Consider the following 25,207-nt stretch of genomic DNA (forward strand, 5'->3'; position numbering starts at 1 on the left):
GGGCTGCTATTTATGGGCGTATTGTCGTCGGCCATCAAAAGTAGTAAGTAGATATTACAAATTGGTTGATATATTAATAAGGCTCTAACTATTCGTTCTACATAGGCCTTTTTAATGTCCTGTGCGGATTATATAACTATTACAGCCATTTCAATAATATCGTTAACTCGCTTAGAGCCGAACGTCGCGCATCTCCCACCCCCATCAAAACGGTGCACCCCCTATAACTCTACTAATATGGCTTTATATTTTATAAATAGGGCATTATTTTATAGCCCTTTGCAAGAGCTATAAAACTAGCCCCTATTTATATAATTTAGGGCTGTTTTGGTAGAGTTATGGGGGGTGCTTATTTCTAGAAATGGAGGGGTCGGATTAGTCAGCGCAGAGCCTCAATTTAAGTTTTATAGCCACCCCCTATAGCCCCACTAATACAGCTCTATATTTAATAAATAAAGACCTATTTTATAGCTCTAAAATAGAGCTCTAAAACGGACCTTTATATATATAAATTGGATTAATATTGGTGGAATTATATAGGGTGGATTGTTTTAATAAGAGGGTGATGTCCTGCTGCGGCTTGGCGATTTTTACTAATATTTCCAAAACGGCAGTATACCCCCTATACCCCCACCAATATAGCTCTATATTTTATAAATAAAAGCTTATTTTATAGCTCTATTTAAGGGCTATAAAATAGGTCTTTATTTATTAAATATAGAGCTGTATTAGTGGGGCTATAGGGGGTGGCTATAAAACTTAAATTGAGGCTCTGCGCTGACTAATCCGACCCCTCCATTTCTAGAAATAAGCACCCCCCATAACTCTACCAAAACAGCCCTAAATTATATAAATAGGGGCTAGTTTTATAGCTCTTGCAAAGGGCTATAAAATAATGCCCTATTTATAAAATATAAAGCCATATTAGTAGAGTTATAGGGGGTGCACCGTTTTGATGGGGGTGGGAGATGCGCGACGTTCGGCTCTAAGCGAGTTAACGATATTATTGAAATGGCTGTATCCTCACCGCCCTTTCCGTCTTGCGACGGCTCCTTTCTAGCGAATCGCCTACCGAACGAACGCCTCCTACTAGGTGGGAACCCCCCTGCTCTGGCGTCTAGAAGAGGCGCTTATACCCTGCAGATTGCGCCCAGGTGGGCCGTAAAAGTATCAACCTGGCTGCGCCCACCTGGTGGAGCCGACCTGGCCAAAAAAAGTTATCGAACATGGCCTAAAGCGTAGTGTCGTCAGTATGCTTATTCAAATTATCTTGCCCCTCAGGCATTGCAGGTGGTTGACGATCATTGGTCCTTCTAGATCTAGAGAGGCTTTGGCTGCATTCCAACACGAAGCACTAGCACCAAAAGCAAAATTTCCTTTCATACTCTGCCCAACCTTATTTCGCCCCTAGATGCGAGTTGAGTGAACCCTGCTGCGCCTCTGCCAAGCCTACTCGAAGCCTTGACATCTCCAAAATTCCGCCGCAAGTCTCCCAGGGCAGCTTGGTTAACTCCAACCACTTTGCGCCTCCACTGATTTCAGCCTAATGAGCGGTTTTTGCGAAATAAACACGCTTTTCCCATGTTCAGGGCCGTTCACAGCCACACCATCTTCTCCGCTGATAAGCTGCAGCTCTACTACCAAGGTATTTGCCTCATTCAGGTTACGTACTCCCCACATTAACCATGATATGCGAAAAGAGAAGAACCTGTGTATGATGATCTTGAAGTATACAGTACATTCATTCCTTGTCATTAATTTTATCTATGCGCTATGCAAATGCGATGCCGAAACCACATAACCACACAGCTATCCAACAACATCGATCTTACCCGCCGTAGTCACACATTTACCATTCACTCCTACCAGCTCCCCAACTACCCCAACCCAAAGGAATACCTAAGAAACGTAGAATGTGAAAAATGCAGAATATGAAAAATGTGGAATGCGAAAAATGCGGGATATGAAAAGTGCAGAATATGAGAAACGCGAAACATCCACCCCTCACCCTCTATTGAACCAGACACGAAAACACAACTCAACCAACCCGCAAACCCCACCCAAACTTTTACCCCCAATCTCCGACCCTCCTCTTTCCTCATCCAATCAACCCCACCCTTCCACTCCCCCCCTCTTGTTCCCTCCCCCTTCTCCCCCTCGTACCCCCTCCCCTCAATACCCCTTATACCCCCAAAACCCCGTCCCGCGCCTAACAACCCTCTTCCCGCTCCCACGCTCCCCCTTCCCCTTCCGCCAAAACCTCAACCCCCCAAGCGACCACCCCGCCTCATCATCGAGCACCAATTCGAGCGCCCACGTCCCACAAAACGTCAACAAAATCAGGACCACCGCCACCACCCAATAAACCCAAAACTCGCTCTGGCCGGGCGCGAACTGGTTGCTCATGCTGAACAAGCTGCTGCTATAGGCGAGGGGGATGAAGACGAGGCCGACGAGGGTGAGGCGTTTGCTCCGCTTGGCCTCGTCGAGAGCCTGGCGGTTGCCGGCGATGGAGGCGAGGCCGGTCATGGCGCCGATGAGGGTGTCGGCGCGGGACTTGAGCAGTTTCAGGCGGAGGTAGATGTAGTGGAAGTCCGGGGCCGGGTCGACCCAGCGGGGGGTGACGGTGGCGGTGGCGGTGGCGGTGGCGACGGCTGCTGCTCCCGGCTCTGCTGCTACCGCTGCGCCTGGCCCTCCTGGCTCTGGCCCTGCTGCCGCGATCCCCGTCACCGCTCCTGTTGCCTCTATCCCCGCCCCTTCGTCCCCCGCCCCTCCACCAGGCCCACCTCCAAGCCCTAGCCCAAGCGACAGCAGCGTATCTTCAACATCATCCCTATAATTCCCGCACCGCCGACTAATCGTCTGCAAACTCCGCCACTGCTCCTCCTCCTCGGTCCAGCCGGTGCTCAACCGCATCTCCAGACTCGGCAGCGCCGCCTTGATGTAGTCGACCAGCTGCAGGTAGTGCGCGGCGACGATCTTCTGCATGAAGAGGGAGGCCGTCACCGGGTTGGCCCAGAGGGGCGCCGGGATCAGATGGCCGTGGTGGGAGAAGTAGAAGACGAGGTCGCGGAGCATCGAGTGCCGCGGGTGCCGCGGGGTGGGAGGGGCGGACTTTTCGGATTGGGGGCTCCCGGGCCGCGGGTGCGGGCCCGGGGCGGGGGGGATGAAGTCGACGTAGCCGCCTTGGAAGGGGTAGTTGTTGACGTCTGTGCGGATGGTTTGGTTTATGGAGAGGGATTGGAGTTGCGGGTCGCAGAGGATGACGGCTTGGATGGGTTAGTGGGTTGTGTGGAGGGGGAGAGGGGAGAGAGACTCAGGGGCATGAAGACTTAGAGAGGGATATTGAGAGATATTGAGAAATAGAGCAGAGAAGCATGGACACATGGAATACAGACACGTGGAGCTAGATATATGTATATATATTCAGAGAAAGGGGGAGAGAGAATTAGAGAATATAAACGCACCATCCCAACCGCCGTCCTCGTATTTCTGAGACCAAAACGCGCATTTCCGCCTCAGAATCCCCGTTGTCGAGTCCTCTTCTATCCGCGCAGGTGTCATCCCGATGTGTCTGCCCGTTCTTTGGCAGTACATCGGCGTGTTGCTGAGAGCGTGGTCGAATTGGCGGAGCTCGCAGTACTGGATGTGAAAGCACTTATCCGGCTGTAGTGAAGACGGCTGAGGCAACGCATCACTAGTCGGTGTAAACTCATTACTCCACACACAAGTGCGTTCCTGGCGTAAGAAGAACGACGGGTCCATGAAGAAGTGCGAGCCGAGCGCAGAGATATAGTCTTGAGCTAGACCCTCGACGAGGTAGATTCTTCGACGACTACTCACATCGTTGGCTCTTACCTTCCGGAAATAAGATTCCAGATCTACGACGGAGACGAATTCTCTCTTATCGACGCCCAGATCGGCACGCAGTTCTAGTAATACTACTTTTGCATTGCCTAGCCGTAACGGATGGTCTTTGTTCTTGGGATCAGCTTTCCTCAGTCCGGGATTTGAGGTGCTGAGTTCAGAGATGTAGTCTAGGTAGGGACCTAGGATTGTGAGCGAGTTATTAAGCTTGGCTGTCCATCGGTTTTACCTTCGGTGCACAACCAACTGCCAATTTTAGTGTGATCAGATTTAGTCTCTAGCATATACGGCTTCATTGGAAAAGCTACCATGCCTCAATTGATGATCGATGGCTGCTCGCTCGACAAACTGTCTCGAACTGTGCAAACGGCGGAGGATCAGCTTCAGGGGGGTGGTCTGTGTAACTGATGCTTGCAATTGCAGCCCACGTGATGGACCCCCAAACTCGAAGCTTGAAGCTGGGCACGAACGGAGCAGAAATTCAATATAATAAAACGTAGTTTGTATCACGCATCAGACTTCGCAACTGGATAGGGAGGGCAACTGCTTAAAGGCAGACGATCACTGCGAGCCTCAGGTGCACGGAGCCGAAATCCGCGTCATCCGAAGAGGGGGCTAGGGTTCTATGCGGCTCCTGTGAAGGCTGATTAAAGGACACAGCCCCGTTGAATTCTGCCGTGAGGGACATAGTGGCGAGGTGCTCACGGTGGTGGCACGGTGCAACAAGCCTTAGCCAAGACAGTATGGCACTTACGGCTGAAAGCATCTGTGCATGAACTGCGCGGTGCTTGGGCTCTTCTGCGTCTTCTGCGTCCTCCAATGGTCTTGACGAGTCATGTCGTCTTTGCATGACTGATGAGAAGGTCGAATGGGGCGAAGAAAAGCGAAGGCGATGAACTCCTCATCTCCAGGGGTTTCTGCTGCAGGGGCTGAGGGATATGGAGAGTAAATCGCGCAACGCAGAATAGTCCACCCGTTCCGTCTGACCCGTGTATGTGCCGACAGAAGGCTAGACAGAGCAGAAGAAGAAAAATGCGATGATCAAGTGAGTACAGTAAAAACTGGTTAGTACGATACGGGTTGTACGACCAAGCGTTATACCGATGGTATTAGACGGATTTCGGAGTCCTTGTAAAGTTGCTTACGTCGCTCGATCAAGAAGTTGAAGCCGTCGATTGAGCCTTGATCAACGCCAGGTGGCGCTGTTGTACATCCTTGGCTCGTCGACCCGCATAAAATCGTTCATAAAAAGCCTCTCTACAAGGGACCCCTACACCCGCATAAGAAAGTGTGACGAAGGCTTATAATACTTTGCGAAGTAGGCCTTATATTCTAAGCCTGCGTTACTGTCGCTTATATACCATGTAGTAATCGTTGCGATCGATCGAGCGGTACGGTGGGTGTGGAGACTCAACGTCTTGGCGGATCCCTATTGCTCTCGTGGTCGTCCTTTTGTCACCTCATCAGGCTCGACGTAAGAGAGGCATGTTATACAATTTTGAAACCTCGTATTTTACAAGGCTCAGCGCCAGCTCGTGCATGGAGCCAATCATGACTTCCCTGCCTAGTCTCTCATCCAAATCGACATCATCTAAGCCGTATTCGAACCGCCTGCAGGCCTCCTAAATTAGCTGTAGACAGCGTAAGGAAATCCGTCTATTGTTATATGTAAAGTCACGTGTTGGGTCAATAAGCAGAAAAAGGAGGCCAACACGTCACCAAGTGTCTGAAAAAGGCGTAGGGTATCTACCTCGCGGGCCAAATGGCTTCCCTCCCATACAAAATATCTTCTGGTTATACCGATTTTGGTGGCAGGAACTTAACGATGTCATTAGAAGACAGTTTATCGTTAAATACACCAAAAAGTTTTGATCAAGGGATGTAGATCGTAATACAAAGTATTTCGTTGTAATCAAATATCACAATAAAGAGATTTTACCGTGGGTGCTTAACGATATCGTCAAAATCCAGATATCGTAATATTACACGAAAAAAGCCCTGCTCAAGGGGTGTTGATCATAATATAGAGAAGATCGTTATATACCCCATATCGTAATAAGGAGATTTTACTGTAGGGCGAGAGTGGGCGAGGGCGAGGGCGAGTGAGGGCGAGTGAGGGCGGGAGTGAAGGCGAGCGAGGGCGGATGAGAGAGCGGATGAGAGAGGGCGAGCACGCAGCCTCCATAAGAGCACCGCGTCGACGTGCCTTGACACGAAAGCGACACGAAGGCAGCAGCACCGTCAGTCACGTGTAGGCCCCCTTCACCGGTCGGCAGCTAATTATATATTTCTGCCCCGCCGGCCAACCAGATCGCTATGCTGTGTTAATTTTCCGAATTCCCTCAACTCTCACTGGCTGTCACTCTCTCGACTGTCTCTCATCACTCTAAATCCTCACTGGCTGTCACTACTTCAATTCTCACTGTCTCCCATCTCTCTCAGTCCTCACTGGCTCTTGTAGCTACCACTACCCATCATGGCTTTCGAGCCTGGCTGGGATAGTTTCTCAACCGCCGATTCACTTAACAATCTATATTCTTCTTTCACTACTGGTTAGTCTTTGTCTTTTTGGATATCTCCGTCGTACTTGGAGAAGCTTTTCTCCAGCTGACTACTTCATGCAGAAGACTCGCTGTCTATACAAGACCTCCCAGTCGCGTTTAGTCCGTTTGATGGGGATGCGTCGTCTTTGACCATTCCAGCTACTCCAGAATATATTACCCCAGCATACACAACCCCACCAATTACCACACCATCAACTGCGGTTTCTGATCCTGTTTTAATAACCACATCCCCGACGTCAACAGTATCTTTTACCTCCCGATTTGAAGATTCCAATTCAAGGCACGAAACAGTCCTAACCCACACCAGCCGCTCTCCGCACCTCAAAACGCCAAAATCCAACTCACCACCAACCCTCCACTCGCCAGCCTCAGCCCTCTGCGAAACATGGCTCGAAGGCTACCCGCACATCTTCCCGAAACCAAAACACATCCGTGCCCTCACCGACCTCACCTCTGAGCCCGCCCTAACCATCGAACGCTTGCTGAACCAACGCATGCGCCCCCCCCTCCCGCCACGTCCGCCACGCCGTCTCCGCCCTCCACCCGCCCACTCCACCACCCCTCCCCCTCCGACAGCGACGCCGCCACCTCAACCCCCGCGTCACTGAAACCCGCCCCTCACCCCTCCCCCCAACCGCCCTCACCGCCCTCGCCCGCTCCGCCCGCAAACAGAAGCCCGCCCGCCTCTGCACCCCGACGGGCGGACCCAGAGCTGCTGCGCCCGACCGGAGAAGCCGTTCCAGTGCAGCGCGGCGGCGTGCGGAGCGCTTCGCGCAGCGCGACGACTGGCGCAAGCATGAGGAGCTGCGCTGGCCGCAGGAGGGGTGGATGTGTCTTGCACCTGCTCGCTAGGGCTGGGGGCGGGTCCGGGGGCGGGCTCGCCGGGTGCGTTGGCTGGTTCTGAGGGCGGGTGGGGGGATGTGGTGGGTGAGGCGGAAGGCAAGGCTGTGGCGGACGGGCTGGGAGCGGGAAGCGGGGCTAGGCGGAGGCTAAGCGGGGGAGGGCTGGGAGAAGCAGAAGTGGACGGAGGCACCGCCGCGCCCTTCTGCGCGCGCCTTCGCACCGTCGCCAGCATTTCCGCCAGCATTTCCGGCGTCTGCATCCGCAGCTGCTGGCACAGATGGCGGAGTATGAGGCGCGTGGCGCATTTTGCGGTTCAGAGTGGCTTTGATAGGCGTTGCGGGTTCTGTGATGAGAGGATGAATGGGTGGGGAGAGGGTGCTGCATGTTGGAGGCATTTTCAGCAGGGGAGGGATATGAGGCGTGGCGGGGGGGTAGGGAAGAGGGTGGGGAAGGTGAGGGAAGGGGACGCGGAGGAGGTGGGTGGGTTGGAATGGGGTTTGACTGGGGAGGGGAAGGTGTGGGGTGGAGAGGGGGTTGAGGTGGTGGGAGAGGTGGGTAGCTGTATACGATGGGATGAATATATGATCTTATGAAATGAAATTACGGCTTACGAATTCCCTAGTCTCATTCCTAAATAGAGTTGTTTAGATTGTCTGTCATACGTGCTTTAACGAAATGAGTGACTATAATCAGATCATTAATGAGGATTCTGGTTTTGAACGTTTTAGAAATTATTGGCTAGACAGTGCCGCTCGAATGCAGCCTGAAGGAACAGAATTCTGCCATCACAGCTCCTCTACCTTGCTTGCATCCATCTCGGATAATTCCACTTAGGTTTAGCTGAGTATAAAGCACTGCGGTAAAACGAACGTTGCTAGAGCTCTTCAGGTCGCGAGAATCCCTCAGGTTGCAGCGAATTTAAGGAGGAAGATCCTTCCCTTCGTGCAGGGCTGCCATCAGTATTGAATGTTGAATGTTGAACGTTCAATATCAATATCAATACGAAATGTTTAATACTGAAAGATATTGAATATTGAATATTTTTGGGGTTGAGGTGGTAAAAATAAGGTAGATATATCGGCAAATGACTCCCAGGCCTCCTTATAATACGTGCGTATTTCAAAATTGGTAGGTAAACCCATAGAAAGTAAGGGCAGAGGGGACTGTCGGACGAACAAGTCACTAAGAAGAACTCTATCTATTGAATGTGGCTCTAGAGCCTCTATAAATACATAAGAAAAAGGGTAGTAGACTAATTTGGTTACCGTGTCGGAGACTGAGTCATAGACCGAGTCGTAGACCGAGTCGCTGACTGAGACAGTAGTAAGACATATGAGAACAGGGTGGTAAGTCATAAGGTGATACCTAAGAGTAACCTTAACGGTCAACACACCCCCCCAGCTGCTTAGTTTTAACTAAGCAGCTGGATAGAAAATAGAAAAAAGTCACGATAGCAATTTAGTGTTAAGATAAAGAAATCCCCTATAGAGTTACCTTATCCAATGTTATCCAAATTAAATTAAATTAGATCCTTAATATCTTATATAGGTGACTTAAAAGCTCCTTCTAGTTCTTGGGTAGAGATTAAAACCTGTCGCTGTGTATTCGCTAATCAATATTAGTTAGGTAGGCTTAGTATCACATTAACTACTTCTTCCGTTATCCTCCTGCAATTTTCCTATTACCTATATTATCTTAAAGCTCCTGCCTTAGGCTGGCTTCCTTTTCTAGAATATGTTTAAATCGTAATCCTTAATTAGTTAATGCGGTTAATTAAGGCTCTAGTAACTAAGCCGGGGTAGGAAGGCTAGGTAGAGAATTATCCTTTAAGGCTCGCGGGCCTATTGCGTTATCGTCTTAAGGACTAAGCTTCTCTTAATCGGTCGCTTAATCCTAATTTCTACTAAAATCTACCTATTGACTTCTACTAATATCTACTTAAGTCTTATCCTCATCCTCTGACGTCTCGTTCTTGTCCTCTAACGTCTTGTTAAGCTCTTCCTTTGACGTCTTATTAAGTTCTTCCTTTAACGTCTTGTTAAGTTCTTCCTAGGGCGTCCTTTTTATTGGATCCATTGTAATGTCTTAGTCGGCGATCAAGTTATTAAAATTACCTTTAAGCGATTTCTTGTTATCCGTAGGTGTCCTTTCTAATACTGCCTTATAAGCTTTACTGACTATATAAGTCTTATATTTAACGGTTGTAGAGCCTTCTATAACCGCTCCAGTTACTTCTTTAGGCAGTCACCCGACCGCATTAATTCCTATATGTCTGAGTTGACTATATAAAAACCGTCTATCTACCTTTTAATTTAGTAGAGGCTCCGTTGGTTAAGCCACAAAGGACGCTTCCTCTGGCATGCTCGGCTTCAATTTATTATATTTAAGGGTTACCTAACTATAGTAATATCCGCAATATATAAACTTCTCACCACCGCGACAGTAGAGGTAGTTCCCCTTATTATACCAAAAGACACCTTTTTTATTAAGTCTTTAATTATAGACCAGATTTGTGTAAAATCCTACTATATACGCAGCCTTATTTAAATAAATCTTCTGCTTTCCTAATAGGGTAATAACTATAACTTCAGCTGTTCTAAAGCCTTCAATAGTTTCTGTACTAGATCCTATATATAACTGATCACTAGCCGGTCAGATTTCACCTATAAACCTCGCTCGGTCGTTAATAATATATAGGGTTATCACAGGGTCAAGAATTACACTATTACGGAGAGCGTAATTAGATGCGATATAAGCTCTAACTTAATTAACTGCGAAGCTTCCGTGTAGTTTACTGGGTAAGCTCTTCTGCTCTGCATTCTCTACATTCTCTAGCTTCTTATTAGGTGAGGCTTGGCTCCTTAATTGGTCGATTAAGGCCTTAAATTTAGGTAAAGCCTTAGCAAGCTTCTGCTCTACTAACTGCATTTTTAAGTCGTTTAGTTTTTAACCTAATAGTTAAATTAACTTAATAAGGTAGAAGCATTTCCTCTACGGGTATAGCAATCTATATAGGCACGGCTTTATCCATTCCTTATCTAACCTTCTTAAAGATTTAGCTTCCGGTTTAGTTTCTAATTTAGGCTTATTAATTAGCTCTCCTTTAAAGCTTACTATATAGGAGCCCTACTAGCTTCTTGCTTTCTAAGCTAAGTCTAATTAATAATAATTTTAATAGACCTCAATAATAACTTAAAGGGTAGGTAGTTTTTCCTTCTTCCTCTTAAGGTTCTATAATTCGTTTTTCCAGTATTCTAACTATCCTAATAAGACAGATTCAACGGTATATACAAAGTCTTTAACTAGTTAATCGCCATCTACCTTAGGTAGTTTAACCTTCTTATAATCGTTATATACCTTCTCCTACTTACGGAGCTACTTCTCGATATTTTAACTCTTTAGGGCTTTCTTTATTTTCAAATATTAGGTGGCTAGATTAACCTTCCAAGTGTTAGCAACTTAGTCAATCGAGACATAAGTACGGCAAAATGGTCGCGCAAGCCTATATGATTGGATTGTCTATAAACGAGAATCTAAAGCTAAAGAAAGGAAAGGAGAAGAAGGGGAGCGCCGCTTAAAGCTATATACGATCTTCGCGTCACATAACCGCAATATACAGCAATCTGTGGCAACTTGCCAGTGCGTAGTTCTGCCAAGTTCTGCCAGTGCCGTAATATTACCCCCCCCTCTAAAAAAAGCCTGCCCTTAGGCTTTGCCGCTAAAAATCTTAGCAAGAGAATCTAACTAATTAAACAACTTTAACCGCCGGTTAAAGTTCCTAAATATCTTAATACCTTACATAACTAAGAAATTTCTAGGGCGTTTTTATCCTTATATTCTTCTAGTAGCTTATTATCTTTATTATACTAGCATTTTATTTACTTATCTAGGTACTTTAGCGGTCTGGGTTTATTAGGGTAATAGCTATAGAACTTTTAAAGCTTATAGGGGCTACCTATAAAGTTCTATATAGGGTACTAAGTAGGGTCTAGGTTATATCCTTTCTAACTAATATAATACTTTAACGTTCCCTTTACAAGTTTATAGGCTAGTATTTCTTTAATTTCCTATTTATTATTATCGTTAACTTAAATTAGTAGGGGAGGTTTATTCTTTTGTTTAGGCAGTAGGTTATTTATAGCTTTTTATAGCTTATCCGGTAAGAAAATAGGGTAGACTTTAATTAAGTCTGAGAGCTTAACCTTATACAAGTTGCCTACTTTATTAAGAATCTTATATAGTCCTACTATTTTATAGTCTAGCTTATAGCTAGGCCGTTCTATCTTTTAATTTTTTATTATAACCTAAACTATATCGCCTATAGTAAAGTCAGGCTTGCGCCTATACTTATTTACCTACTATTCTATTAATTTCTAGGCCTTTTTTAGGTTTATATGGGCTACTTTTTAGGCTTCTTCTAAGCGCTTAGCGTACTACTAGGCTTCCTTATAAGATAGTTTTTCGCGTATAGTTTAGGGCCCTTCTAGTCTTTCCTAGTTAAAGCTTATATAGGGTAGGTAACCTATTTCTAGTTAAATAGGGGCAAATCCAGTAGAGTTATAGGGTAGGGTCGCTTAGGCGTAGTCTATTAAGGGTAATAGTTTAGCCTAGTTATTCTAAAAGTAGTTAATAAAAGGCCAAAGTCTCTAGTCTAAGTATTAATTTATAATCTTTATTTAACCGTTTATCTAGGGGTAATATACTATAGAAAGCTTTAGCTTAATACCTAGAATTTAGGTAAACTTATTTTAAAAGGCTAATATAAACTACGGCCCGCGGTTAGATATAATAGTATTTAGTAGTCCGTAAATTTGGTAGACGTAGTAAATATATAGTTAGGCTACCTCTTTAGTATTAATATTCTTATAATAAGGAATTAAAAACGGGCGCTTGCTAAAGCGGTTAACTAGGATTATAACTATATTATATCTGTTACGGTCTAGAGGTAGCTTATAAAAGTCTATAGAGATATATTACTAGGGGCGGTTAGGTATTAGAAGGGGTTTTAATAGTCCTAGGGTTTTATCTTATAGGATTATAAACCTATAGCAGTTATTACAGTTCTATATATAGCGGTTAATATTTATAACTATTCCGGGCTAGTAGTAGCGGTTGCTAATAATCTTATAGGTCTTATTCTTTTTAAGGTGGGCCGTAAAGACCTAAGTATATACTTTAGTAATAAGCTAAGTCTATAAGTTCTATTCCTTTACTACTACCAGCCGTTCCTAATACTTAAGTAATCCATTTTTAAGGGACCATAGGCTAGTAACATTCTTTACCTTTTTATAGTACTCCTATAAAAAAGGGGCCATATAGTTTATTTATAGCAATTTATTAATTAAGTTAAGTCCTAAAGGGTTAATAGGATATATCTTGGCGCCTAAGGGGTCTATACTTAGTTCTACCTATATCTAGGGGTTAAGGTACTCTAGTTATAGTAGCGTCTAAGTCCGTAATAAAATCTTCACAGCTATATAGTTACCTAGGTCTTATTTACGCCTAGTAAAAGCATCCGCACGGTTTGCAGCGCCTAGTCTATATATAATTAAGAAGTTAAACTAAAATAGGATATCCGCCTAGCATACCTGCTAGGCCGTAAGGGCCTTAGTTATTATAAAGTATTCTAAGGCCTTATAATTTAATACTACTTTAATAGGTTTAGGGGTCCCCTCTAGCTATATACGCTAGTGCTAAAAGCTAGAGATAATAGCCAGCATTTTTTTATTATAGATGTAGTAGTTTAGTTTAGCATTTATTATAGTCTTTAAATAGTATACAATAGGGTGCTATTCTTTATCCAGTTGCTTCTAAGAAAAAACACTAGCTATTACGCTGTCTAAGGTATTAGTTTCTAGCATTAAGGGCCATTTTAGGTTAAAATAGGTAAGTAGGGGGGCTAACACTAGCCGTTTTTTAAGCTCATTAAAGGCCTATATATATATGGCGTTAAAGTAAAAGGGCTAGTCTTTTCTAGTAAGGCGGTTAAGAGGCTAGGTAATTCTGCTGTAGTTCTTAATAAAGCGTTAGTAGAAGTTACAGAAACCTAAAAATAATTACACCCCCTTTACGGTCTAAGGGGGCGTCTACTAGTTAATTGCAGTTATTTTCTCTAGGTCGGCCTTAATTCCGTCTATACTAATAATAAAACCTAGGTACTTTATACGCTTAATACTAAATTCTAACTTCTTAATATTAGCCTAGAGGCCAGCTTTATAGAGCTGTTATAAAACTTTATAGACGTGCTCCTTATATTCTAGTTTATTCTCTAAATAGATTATAATATTATCTAGATAGGCCGTATAGAAGTCATTAAGGTAGTTAAAGAATATATTATTTATATACTGCTAGTACGTAGCTAGTCCATTAATTAGTCTAAAAGGAAATACCTTATATTTATACGTCCCGTAATAGGTCCGGAATATAATAAGATTTTCAGACCTAGGGTTTATCTTAATTTGGTAAAAGGCCTAGCGGATATTAAGCTTTATAAAAACCTTAGCTCTACTTATTTAGGTAAAAGTTTTATTAAATAAGGGCAGTAGGTAGCGGTTCTTACAGGTTATATTATTTAGCTTATAGTAGTCAATATAAAAGCGCAGTCCTCTATTTAGCTTTTTAATAAAGAGAATAGGTAAGTTAAAAGGGGCTTAGCTAGGCTTAATGAAGCCCTTATTTAGGTTATTAATAAGGTACTACTTTATAGCCTATAATTCAGTAATAGACTATAGGTAGAGAGGGCTAAAGCTAAGGGTACTTCCCTTATCTTGCTTAATCTTAATCTTATAGTTATATAGTTAGTAGGGTGGAAGTATATTAAACGCTACCTTAGAGAATACGTCCTTAAATTTCCGGTATTAATTAGGCAGTTTTTGCTCCACTAGTTCTTTATCTATAAGCCTACTTTTTTATCTACTAAGCTCGCTTTCCTTTTTCTTAATTATTCAGTTAATTTTATATAGGCTAGTTATAAAGGTAATAGTATTAGGTTAAACCAGGTTCTAGTAGAATCCTATAGCGCTAATACAGCAGATATTAACTGGTAGGAGGTCCATAGGTTTCTTTAGTATCTATTAGGCCGTGGTTTATAGTATAAGGTTTATAGTCTTCCTCAGCTTACATTCTATTTTCCATAAGTTATCCTTTCTATTTATTAGTTTAGTATAACGTCTAATATCCCTAGCTTTCCTTTATGGCTTTATAGGGTTCTCTATAAGGAACTTAGCTAGGTTACTACTAACTTCCTAGGTCTTTAGTGCGGGTGGCGTAATATAGGTAGTTTAGGGGCGGTGTAGTATATAGATCCGTTGCGGGTTAAGCTATACGTTCTTCTTAAAGGCCTAGTCTCTACATATAGCATCGGCCTAGTAAATAGTATTAATCTAGGGCCGTATAAGGTTTTCTATTATAATACTAATTTCTTTTATAAAGGAAGGGGTTAGGGGTAGAGTTTCAGGCTAGATAAGCCGTTTACTTTATACTTTAAGCTACAAGCCTAAATAGGCTAGCTATTTTCTTCCTAAGATTATATTATGGCTTCCTAAGTCCGTAATAAAAAAGGGGATATTATACTACCTTCATCCGTTAACGCGGAGGTAGATCTATAAAATAGTTATAATAGGTAGCCCTATTTATCCGTTATAACCGCAAATAGGGATTAGTTTAGGCAGTTCTTTAAAGGGTACATTTAAAAAGTCAGCCAGTTTTATAGCGCACTTTGTATTAATTAAGGTAAAGGCATTTACTCCTAAGTTAGCTAAAGCAGAGGTTAAAACTTAATATCTATTACAAAATAAAGTATAAGGGATAGTGTAGCTTTTTTTACTAACTAGCTAACCCAGATTAATATATAACATATTAATCCCTTTTAACCCTAAAGAGGAGTTTTCCTTTAGGGTTTCTCTTTTTCTAGCTCCGTATTATCCTCCTAAATTAATAGGACCTCATTTATCCTTACCTTTATTAGGCAGTTTCTTATAGGGTGGCCTATTTAACCGTATAAGAAGCAAGCTCCTTAATCGCTAAGGGCCTATATATAGAGGTCGCTATATATAGGCTAGGTGTATACTAGGCCTATAGTAGGGGTAGCTGCGTAGCTAGCTACTGGGTTAGCTGTAGGAGTTGCTGATTATACCAGGGCACTATAGGCTATACTCGCAGTACTTACGGCCTAGTTTATAAGGTTTCTAGTTTTTAGCTAGTTAGCGCATGCCTTAATTTAATAGAGGCCTTAGTTAATAGCTAGGCAATAATCCGTAAGTTCCTTTAACGTCTATACTATAGTATAAGCTAGTAATACAGCCTGCTATAGGTCTAGGGTAAGCTTATTAAAGAGGTCTAGTAGTAGGTCTTCCTAGGGAATCTAGGCCTATTCAGCTAGGTATAGAAAGCGGGTTTAGAAGGCTAAAAAGGTCTCCGTTGTTTTTATATTTAGGCTTTTATAGCTAAGGCGGGCATTTTATACTTTAAAAGGGTCCTTATAAATAGAAGATAAGTATTTAATTATTTCTTCTTTAGAGATAAAGGGGTTTGTTAAGTCTTTAGTGTATTACAGGCGTAAATACGTCTAGGTATCTCCGCTAGTACAGCTAAAGACATAGGCTATTCTAGCTCGGGCGTTAGGGAAGTAGTCTATATTAACTTTAAGCTTATCCTGTAATTAAAGCTTCTAATTATTAAATATAGGGTTAGTTCTATCTATAAGTAGTAGGGGATCCGCGACCTTTACTAACCGCTTTAGTGCTATATAGGCCTTAGTAGATCTACTAAGGCGCTAGGATAAGGCCTAAAGGACTATAGTAAGTCTTTAGTTATCTAATAATAACTTATTATTGGATATAGGGGTATCTCTAGCTTTAAGCAGCTCTCGCAATTATTTAATTTCGGCATTAGTAGCCGTAAGCTCCGCCTAGGGGGTTAAAACGTTAATTATTTCTTCATCTGAAGTATTTAAGGGTCCTATAGCTGCTTTACCTACTACTATAGTTCGTGGTATAGTAGTAGGGGTATTAAGTAATTCTAGGTAATTTCTTTAGGGGTTCTGGTCTATATATATCTTATAAGTCCTTTCCTTAAGGTTCTATTCTTTTCTTTTAGGTCCTATCCTTATAGTCCTAGTAATATCCTTAGGGTCCTATTCTATATTCTTATAGATATATTTAAGTTCCTTCTTAGGAAGAAAGAGTAGAGTAAGCTTTAGATAATATTAGCGACTTAGTTAATCAAGATATAAGTACGGCAAAATGGTCGCGTAAGCCTATATAATTGGATTATCTATAAACAAGAATCTAAAGCTAAAGAAAGGAAAGGAGAAGAAGGGGAGCGCCGCTTAAAGCTATATACAATCTTCGCGTCACATAACCGCAATATACGGCAATCTGTGGCAACTTACCAGTGCGTAGTTCTGCCAAGTTCTGCTAGTGCCGTAACACCAAGTATTATTAGTTAGAGTAACTGCCTCCTTAAGTAACATAAGGACATTATAGACGGTATTTCCTTTAAAGGTATAGTTAATATAGTTATGGGATATTATGCTGATAATGTAGGTACGTAGAGACTTAAGGGCTGCTTCCTTTTTCTTATACCGCTTATAAGTATAGTCGTACTATTTTCGTAAAGCTTAAAGCTCCTCCTTCTTACCTTTATTAAGGGCTAAGAACGTAGTCTTCTAAGGATTAATAACTAATAGTAATAGCTCTAACGGTGCTCTATATCTAGGTAGATCATTTTTTTCAATATCTAGATCGATATACTCCTATACACTCTCACCGTCGGCTCTATACTTAACGACACTAATCCATTAGTCCCAATCATTTGGGCCTACTAGGATTATAGTGTGCGTTATAATAAGGGTTTCGGATTATTAAGAGGACATTTTAAGGCTTCTACTGTTTAGTTAATGATAGAGTAATTAGGGTTTTAAATTAAAGATAATGCAGTAGATGGCCCAGGCTTATAACTGTCGGACGAACAAGTCACTGAGAAGAACTCTATCTATTAAATATGGCTCTAGAGCCTCTATAAATACATAAGAAAAAGGGTAGTAGACTAATTTGGTTACCGTGTCGGAGACCGAGTCGTAGACCGAGTCGTAGACCGAGTTGCTGACCGATACAGTAGTAAGACATACGAGAACAGGGTGGTGAGTCATAAGGTGATACCTGAGAGTGACCTCAACGGTCGACAGGGACATCCCCTAATTGATATGCGGATACCCCCTAATTAATACGCGGACACCCCCCACTGATTGAGTTTAGTTCCTTCCTGATCAAGTTAGAATATCGCGTGAATTTAAGCTGTCTGCATCGTGAAAATCAAATTGTTAAGATGCAACTTTTGTGATTGTAACATCTCGATCAAGTCTTGATTTCAACTATAGTACAGCTAGTAGAGTTCAAATTAAAGCTCGAATGTACCAAAGGAACCCTCAGCAAAGTCCTCATGAAAGGGCAAAGCTCCTAGGCCTCTAAAAGCCTGCTGAATATCACCACCAATATCGGGCGAGGCACCTCCAAATAGTGTCTTGAGTTCTACCATCATTTGCACCACCTGTAACCCCCCTACCTGCTCCTGAGTCGATTGATTCGATTACGTAGTATCATTAGTTGCAAGCTCCGGAAAGTCGTACACCTTCTAGGGGGGTGGGTTGAGAGCCATGGTGGAGGTAAGGCAAATGCGAGGTGATGTTTCGTGTATGGGCGCGCGACGGTCGCGCACTCATGCAGATGCAAACAACCTAAATTCACGTGATATTCTAACTTGGTCAGAAAGAAACTAAACTCAATCAGTGGGGGGTGTCCGCGTATCAATTGGGGGGTGTCCCCTTACCGCTGCCCTTAAAATATTATCCCTTAACCCGTTGAAATTCGTCCAACGATTATCCATTAAAGTATCTGGATTAGCGAAAGACACCCAATGAAATTTAGTCGTGAATTTAAGCGGCCTAACACAGTATAATCTCATTTATTAGGATATCACTGCTAGAAGCTAATGCCATTTCTCCTGTATCCACTTCTTTACGTCCTCTCTATCTTTCTCGTCCTGAAGAAAAGAGGCTACCCAGCGGTCCGCTTTCTCGATTATCAACTGCCAAAGGTCTTCTGACTCTGGGAATTGATTGCGAATGAAGGAGATGACGATCAAGGTCTCACCTATTTCACCCGGCTCCTTTTCATCAAACGCAGATGGCGTCCAGGATGACTTGGAAGACAACAAAGCCTCAAGCTCAGTAAAGTCTGTGAAATCGAAATGGCCCAGTAAGTCATTTCGCAGCTCAACAGCCAAGGAGCTAAGACGGAAACCCCCTTCGAAGGTTTGTATATCGATGAGATCCATAAGAGTAATATGCTGGGGCACATTTGAGCTCATAGGTGTCTCGATTGGAGCATCGCATGTAGTAGCCATTACCTCTAACTCTTTCGGGGTCACGTCCTCTGAGGATGTGACACTTGATGTGGATTTATTAGAAGAGTGTCGCGGTTTTGTCAATTTCCGTAACAGTCGAGGCAAGCTCCAGCGGTTCTTCTGTTTCCCAGGTTCTTTGACTTGTCCGGCCGCTGTACTTCTCATAGATGGCCGGAAAATCCCCCCACCCCCATGCGCTTCGGTGGCGGATAGTAGTCCTGGTTGTAGCACCGTGTCTATTAGTGCTTTTGAAGTTATTGTGTCACTGCGGCATAACGATGTCGGTAGTGTGGCTCCGGAGAACGCCGCATTTTCCAACGATGGCTGTTTTCCGATATTTTCTCCACTTACGTTAGCCATGGAAAGCCCAGAATAGGAGGGACCCAGGGACAGAATTGTGGGGGCGGAGGACGGAGGGCGGGAAATCCGGAGGGAGTCTGTGCCCCTATTGGCGGGGGGAGGAGGGCGGAGGGCGGGCAATCCGGGGGAAGCCTGTGCCCCCCCTCCCATGATGAGGTCCACAATGCCATTTTTTGAATTTATTGTGCTACCAGAGCGTGCCAAACTTACTCCACTTGTTCTCCTGGCTCGACCTGCGGAAAAGGGAGGGGATAGTGTGTACCCCACCCCGGGTAGAACTGGTAAATTTGGATCCAAGTCTGGTGCACTCGAGGGAGGCTTAGGTGTTGTAAAGTTATGTGTAGTACGAGGACTTTCTTGGAAGTCAAGTCGAGAGATGCGGTTGGAATCTCTTGTAGCGGTGCTAGCTTCAGAGAAATACCTGGACATGGGGATTGAGTGGGGAATTATCGCTGAAGGGGGACAGGATAGTCCGTTGTCCCCTCCCATGGTGAGGTCCACAATGTCATTTTGTGCGCCTAATTTGAAGTTACTACTCGGCCCGACTGCAAAGTTACGCGGTCTTGTCAAACTAGCCAGTTCAAAACGTGAGGGTTTATACAACCTTGCCAAACCCTCCGTGTGGCTATCGCGATCGACCGCAACGAAACTAGTCCATTTCCCGGCAATTCTCCACTTGAGTCCAATGCGCTCGGCTTCTTGCCGGACCAGGTGATCAAGGGCAGACGGGGTGCTCGATTTCCCCCTGAAGATACTAGAGCGAGATGCAGAAGCATGTATCCAACTATGGCCGGCCTCAAGGTCCAGTATTGCACTTTTGGCGGCAAGATGATGGATTATGGGTGATTTGGTAATAGTATGCTCAACCGGTATATCTACAGAGATAGTCTCTCCTGAAGATGTTGAAGCCTTGACGTTTATCGCTTGCGGAAGCGGCTCTTGATCTTGATTGAAAAGGAAGAATATTGATGATCGTGCAAAGGGATGTAGTGAATGCATGCGGTACGGCGCCTGGATGTGCGCAGGTAGTGGAAGAGAGACCGCAGGCCCTGCCAAATTTTCGGTCGTTTTAGGAGTGGATGGCTTTTTCAGAGACTCCGTGAATCTAGAAAGTGTCATCTCACATTTCCAACTTGCTGGTGACAGAGCTCCTTTGAGCATCCGGATGACTCTGTCTTCCCACCGTCCATGCGTATCAACTGCAACGACTTCACCAAAGCCCCCGCCTTGTCGCCCAATCCCTTCGACAAGTCTGTGAGAGACAGCATAGCCAATCCCAAGTGTAAAGAAGCGAAGTCCGCCTTCAGAGTCCCTAGTTGCCTTGCCTACAAAGTCTGTAGTTTCCTCGGTATTCCAGACTTCCCCATCTGTAAGGAGGATGACTTGAGTAGTGAAGTTTTCGTGGTTCAACCGCTGCTCTACCACGCGTTTCAAAACCGGGAGAATCTCTGTGCCGCCCATATTAGCGCTGAAAGTTGTGGAAACATGGCGAATCGCAGCATCCAAAGATTCCTGCGAATATTGTCTCGATTTTTTCCACAGTGACGAGTAATTACTGCCGAATGAGTAAATGTTAAAATGACATTCTTTCGGGAGACTCTTTAGGAACACCGTCATGGCATCTCTAAGCGTGTTCATTTTAGAGCCCCCCATAGATCCGGAGCGGTCGGCAATGAAAATAATCTCCCCGTTGAAATCATCTACCAAAGCGGGCGAGGGGAAAAGATCCCGCGGGTTTAAGGTAACCATCATGGCCGACTCGCCTATCTGATCCAAAGCGGTCTCTACCAGAGCACGGGATTGGAGTAGAGACGTTCCTGACGCAAGAATAAGAAGAACGAAATCCTTGCCTAGCATAGCAGATCGGTCTGACAGCATAGCACAGGCCTTTCTGGGATCAAAACCCACAGGTTCCGGTGGATGGGCAAGATCGCCAAAATCGCTTGCGAGCGCTGGAGCGCCTGAAATTCCCATTTCTACTGAGATGGGATGGGTGCGGCTCTCAAGCTTCTGTATTGGTACTACCGCGGTAACGTCAACTTTGATCTTCAAGCCTTTCTTGATGTAATCCCCGGTAATCCCAGTATCTGCGCTCTCGGAAAAGCTGTTTGGAGGCGTTCCATATCTTGGTGCGACGGACGTGGGGATAGTAACCAGGACGCCTTCACCTCCGACGTCCGCGTTGAGCTCGTTGATATATACGATTTCTATCTTGACGCTTGTTTTAGGAGGGATATTGCCCAAGTGGGTCTCGAAAACCTCGGGGGTATGCTCCTCCAATAATGCAGCTACGCGCTGGTCCGCGACTGCCTTTATGTATTCAGCTTTAGCCTCCACTTTCGGTTTGACCTGGCCTTCAAGGACCCTATCATCACCAACAAAACACCTAAAAGACACAACTGCAGCGCCATCGTAGAGTGGGAAAGTGTAATTGGCCTCTTTGATACAAATGTTGGAGATGTTGGAGAAGGTCTGTGTGAGCGTAGTTCGAGAAATAGTCGAGTTGACGTCGACATCAATCGAAACGCTAAGCAGGGGCAGACAGCGGATTAGCCTAGAGTCTTGCGATGATGCATCTTCGACCTCACGGAACCGAGGGAACAATGAAATTTCGCCTTGATCAGTGCTTGTCGTATGCGCGAAGGTGCCTGCCTGTTGGAACTGCTGGGTGTTGAAGAAAATGCCAGAAGGAAGACGCTCAAAGTCGATCTCTTCGTGTGAGCCGTAACGGTAGGCCATAGTTGAATGATTACGACAAGAAGTGCGGCTCTCAGCTGCCACCATAAGGTCTATTTAAAAGGCTGGCAAGGCAGCAAGGCAACAAAGCTGCCAATGCAACAAGGCAGAAAGGCGAAGGGCGCATAGCCACTTCCCACGGCTCATGTTTAGCGTGCAGAATGTTTTCAATGAATGTAAAAGATCCACTTTTTACTCCAATCACCTGCGACTCTGCGACCGCTGAGGCTAACCATATGATGCTGTGTCAGCTCCATCGTGCGACGTGCGGGGTAACCCTCACCGACTGCTTCACACAGAGTGCGGGCCGGATTTTGTTCAATTTTCGAAAACTGCAATTTCCTTGGAAATCTCGTAGCACCTGATTTGTCGCTTTACATTTCCAAATCACCCTTCTTTGATTCAGTTGCAGCTTCCTCGATGGCGTTTTCCGTATCGATAGGCGACGCCATCATGCTATCGAAAATCGCGATGCAGTTGGGCCAAGCTTTTACCTCAGGGCGGAAATCAGCGCAAGCCGAATTTTTGGAGGTGCAAAACCTCTTATACACCCTGAGCAAGGGCTTGGAAATGCTTGCGCGGCAGACACCCGATGGGTCCGAGATGGAGAGCAAAGGCCCACCTAATCAGGCATCAGATAAGGAGGACAAAGAAATGACTGAGTTGAATCACATAATTGCTAACTGCCGGGAGACCTTGTATCATCTCGAATCTGTTGTTATAAAGTATAGTGTTCTAGATGCGCAGATAGTGGAAACACGAAAAAACAGAATGAGAAGATGGAATGATGAGCTCTTCAAGAATTGGAAGAAGGTCATATGGACCACTAAAGGGGGGGATATAGGAATCCTAAAAGTGACCCTCACGGCGCATATTAACGGCTTGAATTTAGCCGTATCCATTCTAAATAGGTATGTGACCCTAGTAATATTAAATATTGGCCGGGCAATTACTCAGCCTGGAGCCGATGATCAGGAAACAAGGCAAGGCTGTCCACGAGCAAGTGGATATGATCCATACAAAATTAGAAGAAATCTACAGTTGGTTTACGGATAATTTGAGAGAGAAGAACACCATGGTACCACAACGTCAAGCATATACGCCGCCAGATGCCACGAATAATGCATGCGTTCAGGGAATGAGCTTCGCCGTCTACTGTGAGCGCAACGCTCGGCGCCTCTTGATATGTCCTCACGCCTCCTTCCAGGATGACTGGGTAAGCGCCAAAGTATCCACAGGCCCCAGGGGAATATTCAAATGCTGTTGTGAAGCAGTTAGTGTGTCTAACAGTAGACCAATTCTTCCTAATTCTGGACCACACTCTCAGGACCTGAATTTCTCATGTAATAGCCACGACTTCACATATACTGCCCTAGAGAATTAACAAGGACTACTCAGAACTAACCATCTCCTAGTGCTTCCTGTAAGCCTATTGATCCGTGATGCCGGTCCAGGATATCCACGGAAATGGCGGCTTTTTGCTGCTTCTTTATTCTCAAATGCGCCCGAGGAGCTGGAGTTGACTGGTATAAATCCATCAAGTAGGACCTCCTACCTTTATTGAACGCCTGTTACTGAGTATGTATCAAGACATAGCGGAGTTTGAAAGGCATGTAGATAGACTTGCCGTAGCGCAGGCCGTGCACGAATCAAGATTGGGACGAAACGACATGCTGATACATTGTTTGCCTGATGATATGCTAGGTGGCATTTTCTCTATTCTGGATACTAAAACGTATTTACCCGCCACGCTCGTCGTACCGTTGTGAATCGTCCCGCTAAACTTTCTTAGGACACAGGAACCCTCTTCTCACATTATAGGCGTACACTTCACTGCTAATGGGCGCCGCTTTACCCAGCTCACTCGGTCCGTACAGTTACTTCACTACAGATATCTGGCAGCGGTAACCATACCGTCCTCAGCATCGGACGTTGTTGGAGACCTAGCTCATCAAGCCCACGCTGAGCTCATCTTTCATTGCAAGGCGGGAACCTCTAGATACGACGATGGACAAAGCGAGCTGCGATACGTAGTCCACAGTGAGCCATCAAAAGCCATCACAGATAGATTGGAAGCACGAGACTAAATATTACAGTTATTCACAGCACCACAGTTAAGCGGACAGCGAATCAGCGCGTCATTTCCATTGTAGATGTTTTTTGCATGTCGGAGAGTGAGAACGCAAAAGTAGACGAAAAGCCACGGATCAAGTGCAGCGTCGTTGAAGTTGAGTTTGACACTCGTTCATGTAGGTTTCTAGTCGTTACCCAACGTTGTAGCCCTGCTTAGCGAAGGAAACAGCAGCAGAACGGTTTTTCATCAACTTGGAAGCAATGAAGGAAGAGTTATTTATTTTATACCTTCAGTGTCCTCTTTCGGGAGAGCAATTAGTGTTCCAGTGGTATATATCAACCGCAAAAGAACAAATACCCCAGAAAGTAACTAATACCAGCTTCATAGGGCAGCTGGCAACCTAATGGTCCGCGACTTTATCTTCAGAGATGCTCAGTTAAGCATGATAATGAACAGTCTAACCGGCAAATATCGATTGATACTGGTTAGCGCTTGCCATTCCGTGTCTGTTTGTGTAGAATGTAAGTCTACTATGCGCAGTAACTGTTGAGCTCTGGCTCTTAATACTTAGCTCACACATCGTCAGTACCGCAAGACTTCTTCCAAAAGACGGATTCTGAGTTTAATCCGGTTAGAATCAGTCAGAACTACCTAGCTTGGTTCGTCGAAGTTGGAACGGAGGGAACGACTGTCATTAAACAGTCGATGGGGTTCAGCTTTCTTCCCATTGATCGAGGCCGTAAGTCTAGTTTTGTCCCTCTTTTACGAATAGTACTAACTTTCCTAGCGAATCAAAGCTTACCAATTATTAAGCGCCGAGAACCTAGGGAATATCTTCCTTTGTTAGAAAACGACTAATTGCCCTAGATTAATTGTGGTAGGGCATCTAATACGGGGGTAGTAGGCCAGAGGACTAATATATAGAATATAGGGTGGATTTAAACCGTATTAGGGAGCTTTAATTAGTAGGTATAAGGAAGGGTAACTTTTTTAATTTTATAAGGGCTGGCGTTTCTCTAATTAAGTTTTTTAATAAGTTAGTTTATGTTTAGATTTCTTATATCTAATTAGAGTATTAAGAAATTGTCTACGTGCTAAAACCCTAAAGCTTTTAAAGCCTCTTAGAGCCTCTTACTAGTTCTATTAAAAATATACTAAAAACCTATTTAGAACTAAGCGGGACTACTAGGAGGCTTTTATAATATTTTTATACTCTAGTTCCTAATAGGACCCTACTAGAACCCTAATCAGATAGTTAGTACTATTGGGTTCCCACTATATCTCTAATAGTATAGATAAGAGGCTATACACTTTTCCTAATGGATATCCTATGCGTTATTAATATAGATATCTAAGTAGA

The 25,207-nt window shown here is 44.3% G+C and overlaps 6 protein-coding genes across 6 annotated transcripts; 3 read left to right on the forward strand and 3 right to left on the reverse strand.

The window, feature by feature from the left end:
- Window positions 1-1,705: 1,705 nt before the first annotated feature.
- Window positions 1,706-4,296, reverse strand: K441DRAFT_119257 (uncharacterized protein). The gene is made up of 4 exons (XM_067640001.1): window positions 4,097-4,296; window positions 3,468-4,049; window positions 2,218-3,269; window positions 1,706-2,087 (listed from the first exon to the last, which is right to left on the reverse strand). Exons 1-4 carry the CDS (start codon window positions 4,176-4,178, stop codon window positions 1,878-1,880), a joined length of 1,926 nt encoding a protein of 641 aa, XP_067503920.1. The 5' UTR covers window positions 4,179-4,296; the 3' UTR covers window positions 1,706-1,877.
- A 1,903-nt stretch (window positions 4,297-6,199) lies between these two features.
- K441DRAFT_119266 (uncharacterized protein) lies at window positions 6,200-7,177 on the forward strand. Its single transcript, XM_067640002.1, has 2 exons — window positions 6,200-6,419; window positions 6,492-7,177. Exons 1-2 carry the CDS (start codon window positions 6,344-6,346, stop codon window positions 7,037-7,039), a joined length of 624 nt encoding a protein of 207 aa, XP_067503921.1. The 5' UTR covers window positions 6,200-6,343; the 3' UTR covers window positions 7,040-7,177.
- K441DRAFT_660315 (uncharacterized protein) lies at window positions 7,134-7,890 on the reverse strand. The gene has a single exon (XM_067648683.1). The coding sequence runs from the start codon at window positions 7,667-7,669 to the stop codon at window positions 7,421-7,423; it is 249 nt and encodes an 82-aa protein (XP_067503922.1). The 5' UTR covers window positions 7,670-7,890; the 3' UTR covers window positions 7,134-7,420.
- An 11,699-nt stretch (window positions 7,891-19,589) lies between these two features.
- K441DRAFT_561489 (uncharacterized protein) lies at window positions 19,590-21,776 on the reverse strand (the record flags this gene model as incomplete). The annotated part of the gene is made up of 1 exon (XM_067643534.1): window positions 19,590-21,776. A coding segment is annotated over one exon (2,187 nt), but the record flags the coding sequence as incomplete, so codon positions are not given.
- A 275-nt stretch (window positions 21,777-22,051) lies between these two features.
- On the forward strand, window positions 22,052-23,270 carry K441DRAFT_660317 (uncharacterized protein). Its single transcript, XM_067648684.1, has 2 exons — window positions 22,052-22,684; window positions 22,749-23,270. Exons 1-2 carry the CDS (start codon window positions 22,194-22,196, stop codon window positions 23,155-23,157), a joined length of 900 nt encoding a protein of 299 aa, XP_067503924.1. The 5' UTR covers window positions 22,052-22,193; the 3' UTR covers window positions 23,158-23,270.
- A 17-nt stretch (window positions 23,271-23,287) lies between these two features.
- On the forward strand, window positions 23,288-24,950 carry K441DRAFT_119308 (uncharacterized protein). The gene is made up of 8 exons (XM_067640003.1): window positions 23,288-23,314; window positions 23,364-23,508; window positions 23,566-23,813; window positions 23,870-24,022; window positions 24,076-24,175; window positions 24,235-24,368; window positions 24,434-24,586; window positions 24,635-24,950. The coding sequence occupies exons 2-8, from the start codon at window positions 23,444-23,446 to the stop codon at window positions 24,703-24,705; spliced, it is 924 nt and encodes a 307-aa protein (XP_067503925.1). The 5' UTR covers window positions 23,288-23,314; window positions 23,364-23,443; the 3' UTR covers window positions 24,706-24,950.
- The last annotated feature ends 257 nt before the right edge of the window (window positions 24,951-25,207 follow it).

Source organism: Cenococcum geophilum (genome assembly GCF_001692895.1).
Source record: "Cenococcum geophilum 1.58 unplaced genomic scaffold K441scaffold_22, whole genome shotgun sequence".
Classification (NCBI taxonomy): domain Eukaryota; kingdom Fungi; phylum Ascomycota; class Dothideomycetes; order Gloniales; family Gloniaceae; genus Cenococcum; species Cenococcum geophilum.

Excerpts from the sequence above, each read along its gene's own strand:
- K441DRAFT_119257 (XM_067640001.1), bottom strand. The coding sequence starts at position 4,178 with ATGGTAGCTTTTCCAATGAAGCCGTATATGCTAGAGACTAAATCTGAT. Across the intron at positions 3,270-3,467 it reads CGAGGACGGCGGTTGGGATG|CCGTCATCCTCTGCGACCCG; the intron begins GTGCGTTTATAT and ends AACCCATCCAAG. Across the intron at positions 2,088-2,217 it reads AGCGTGGGAGCGGGAAGAGG|GGTCGGAGATTGGGGGTAAA; the intron begins GTTGTTAGGCGC and ends AGGAAAGAGGAG.
- K441DRAFT_119266 (XM_067640002.1), top strand. The coding sequence starts at position 6,344 with ATGGCTTTCGAGCCTGGCTGGGATAGTTTCTCAACCGCCGATTCACTT. Across the intron at positions 6,420-6,491 it reads ATATTCTTCTTTCACTACTG|AAGACTCGCTGTCTATACAA; the intron begins GTTAGTCTTTGT and ends TACTTCATGCAG.
- K441DRAFT_660315 (XM_067648683.1), bottom strand. The coding sequence starts at position 7,669 with ATGCCTCCAACATGCAGCACCCTCTCCCCACCCATTCATCCTCTCATC.
- K441DRAFT_660317 (XM_067648684.1), top strand. The coding sequence starts at position 22,194 with ATGGCGTTTTCCGTATCGATAGGCGACGCCATCATGCTATCGAAAATC. Across the intron at positions 22,685-22,748 it reads GCCGTATCCATTCTAAATAG|GAAACAAGGCAAGGCTGTCC; the intron begins GTATGTGACCCT and ends GCCGATGATCAG.
- K441DRAFT_119308 (XM_067640003.1), top strand. The coding sequence starts at position 23,444 with ATGCTGATACATTGTTTGCCTGATGATATGCTAGGTGGCATTTTCTCT. Across the intron at positions 23,814-23,869 it reads GCTGCGATACGTAGTCCACA|TTATTCACAGCACCACAGTT; the intron begins GTGAGCCATCAA and ends TAAATATTACAG. Across the intron at positions 24,023-24,075 it reads TGAGTTTGACACTCGTTCAT|CAGCAGAACGGTTTTTCATC; the intron begins GTAGGTTTCTAG and ends CGAAGGAAACAG.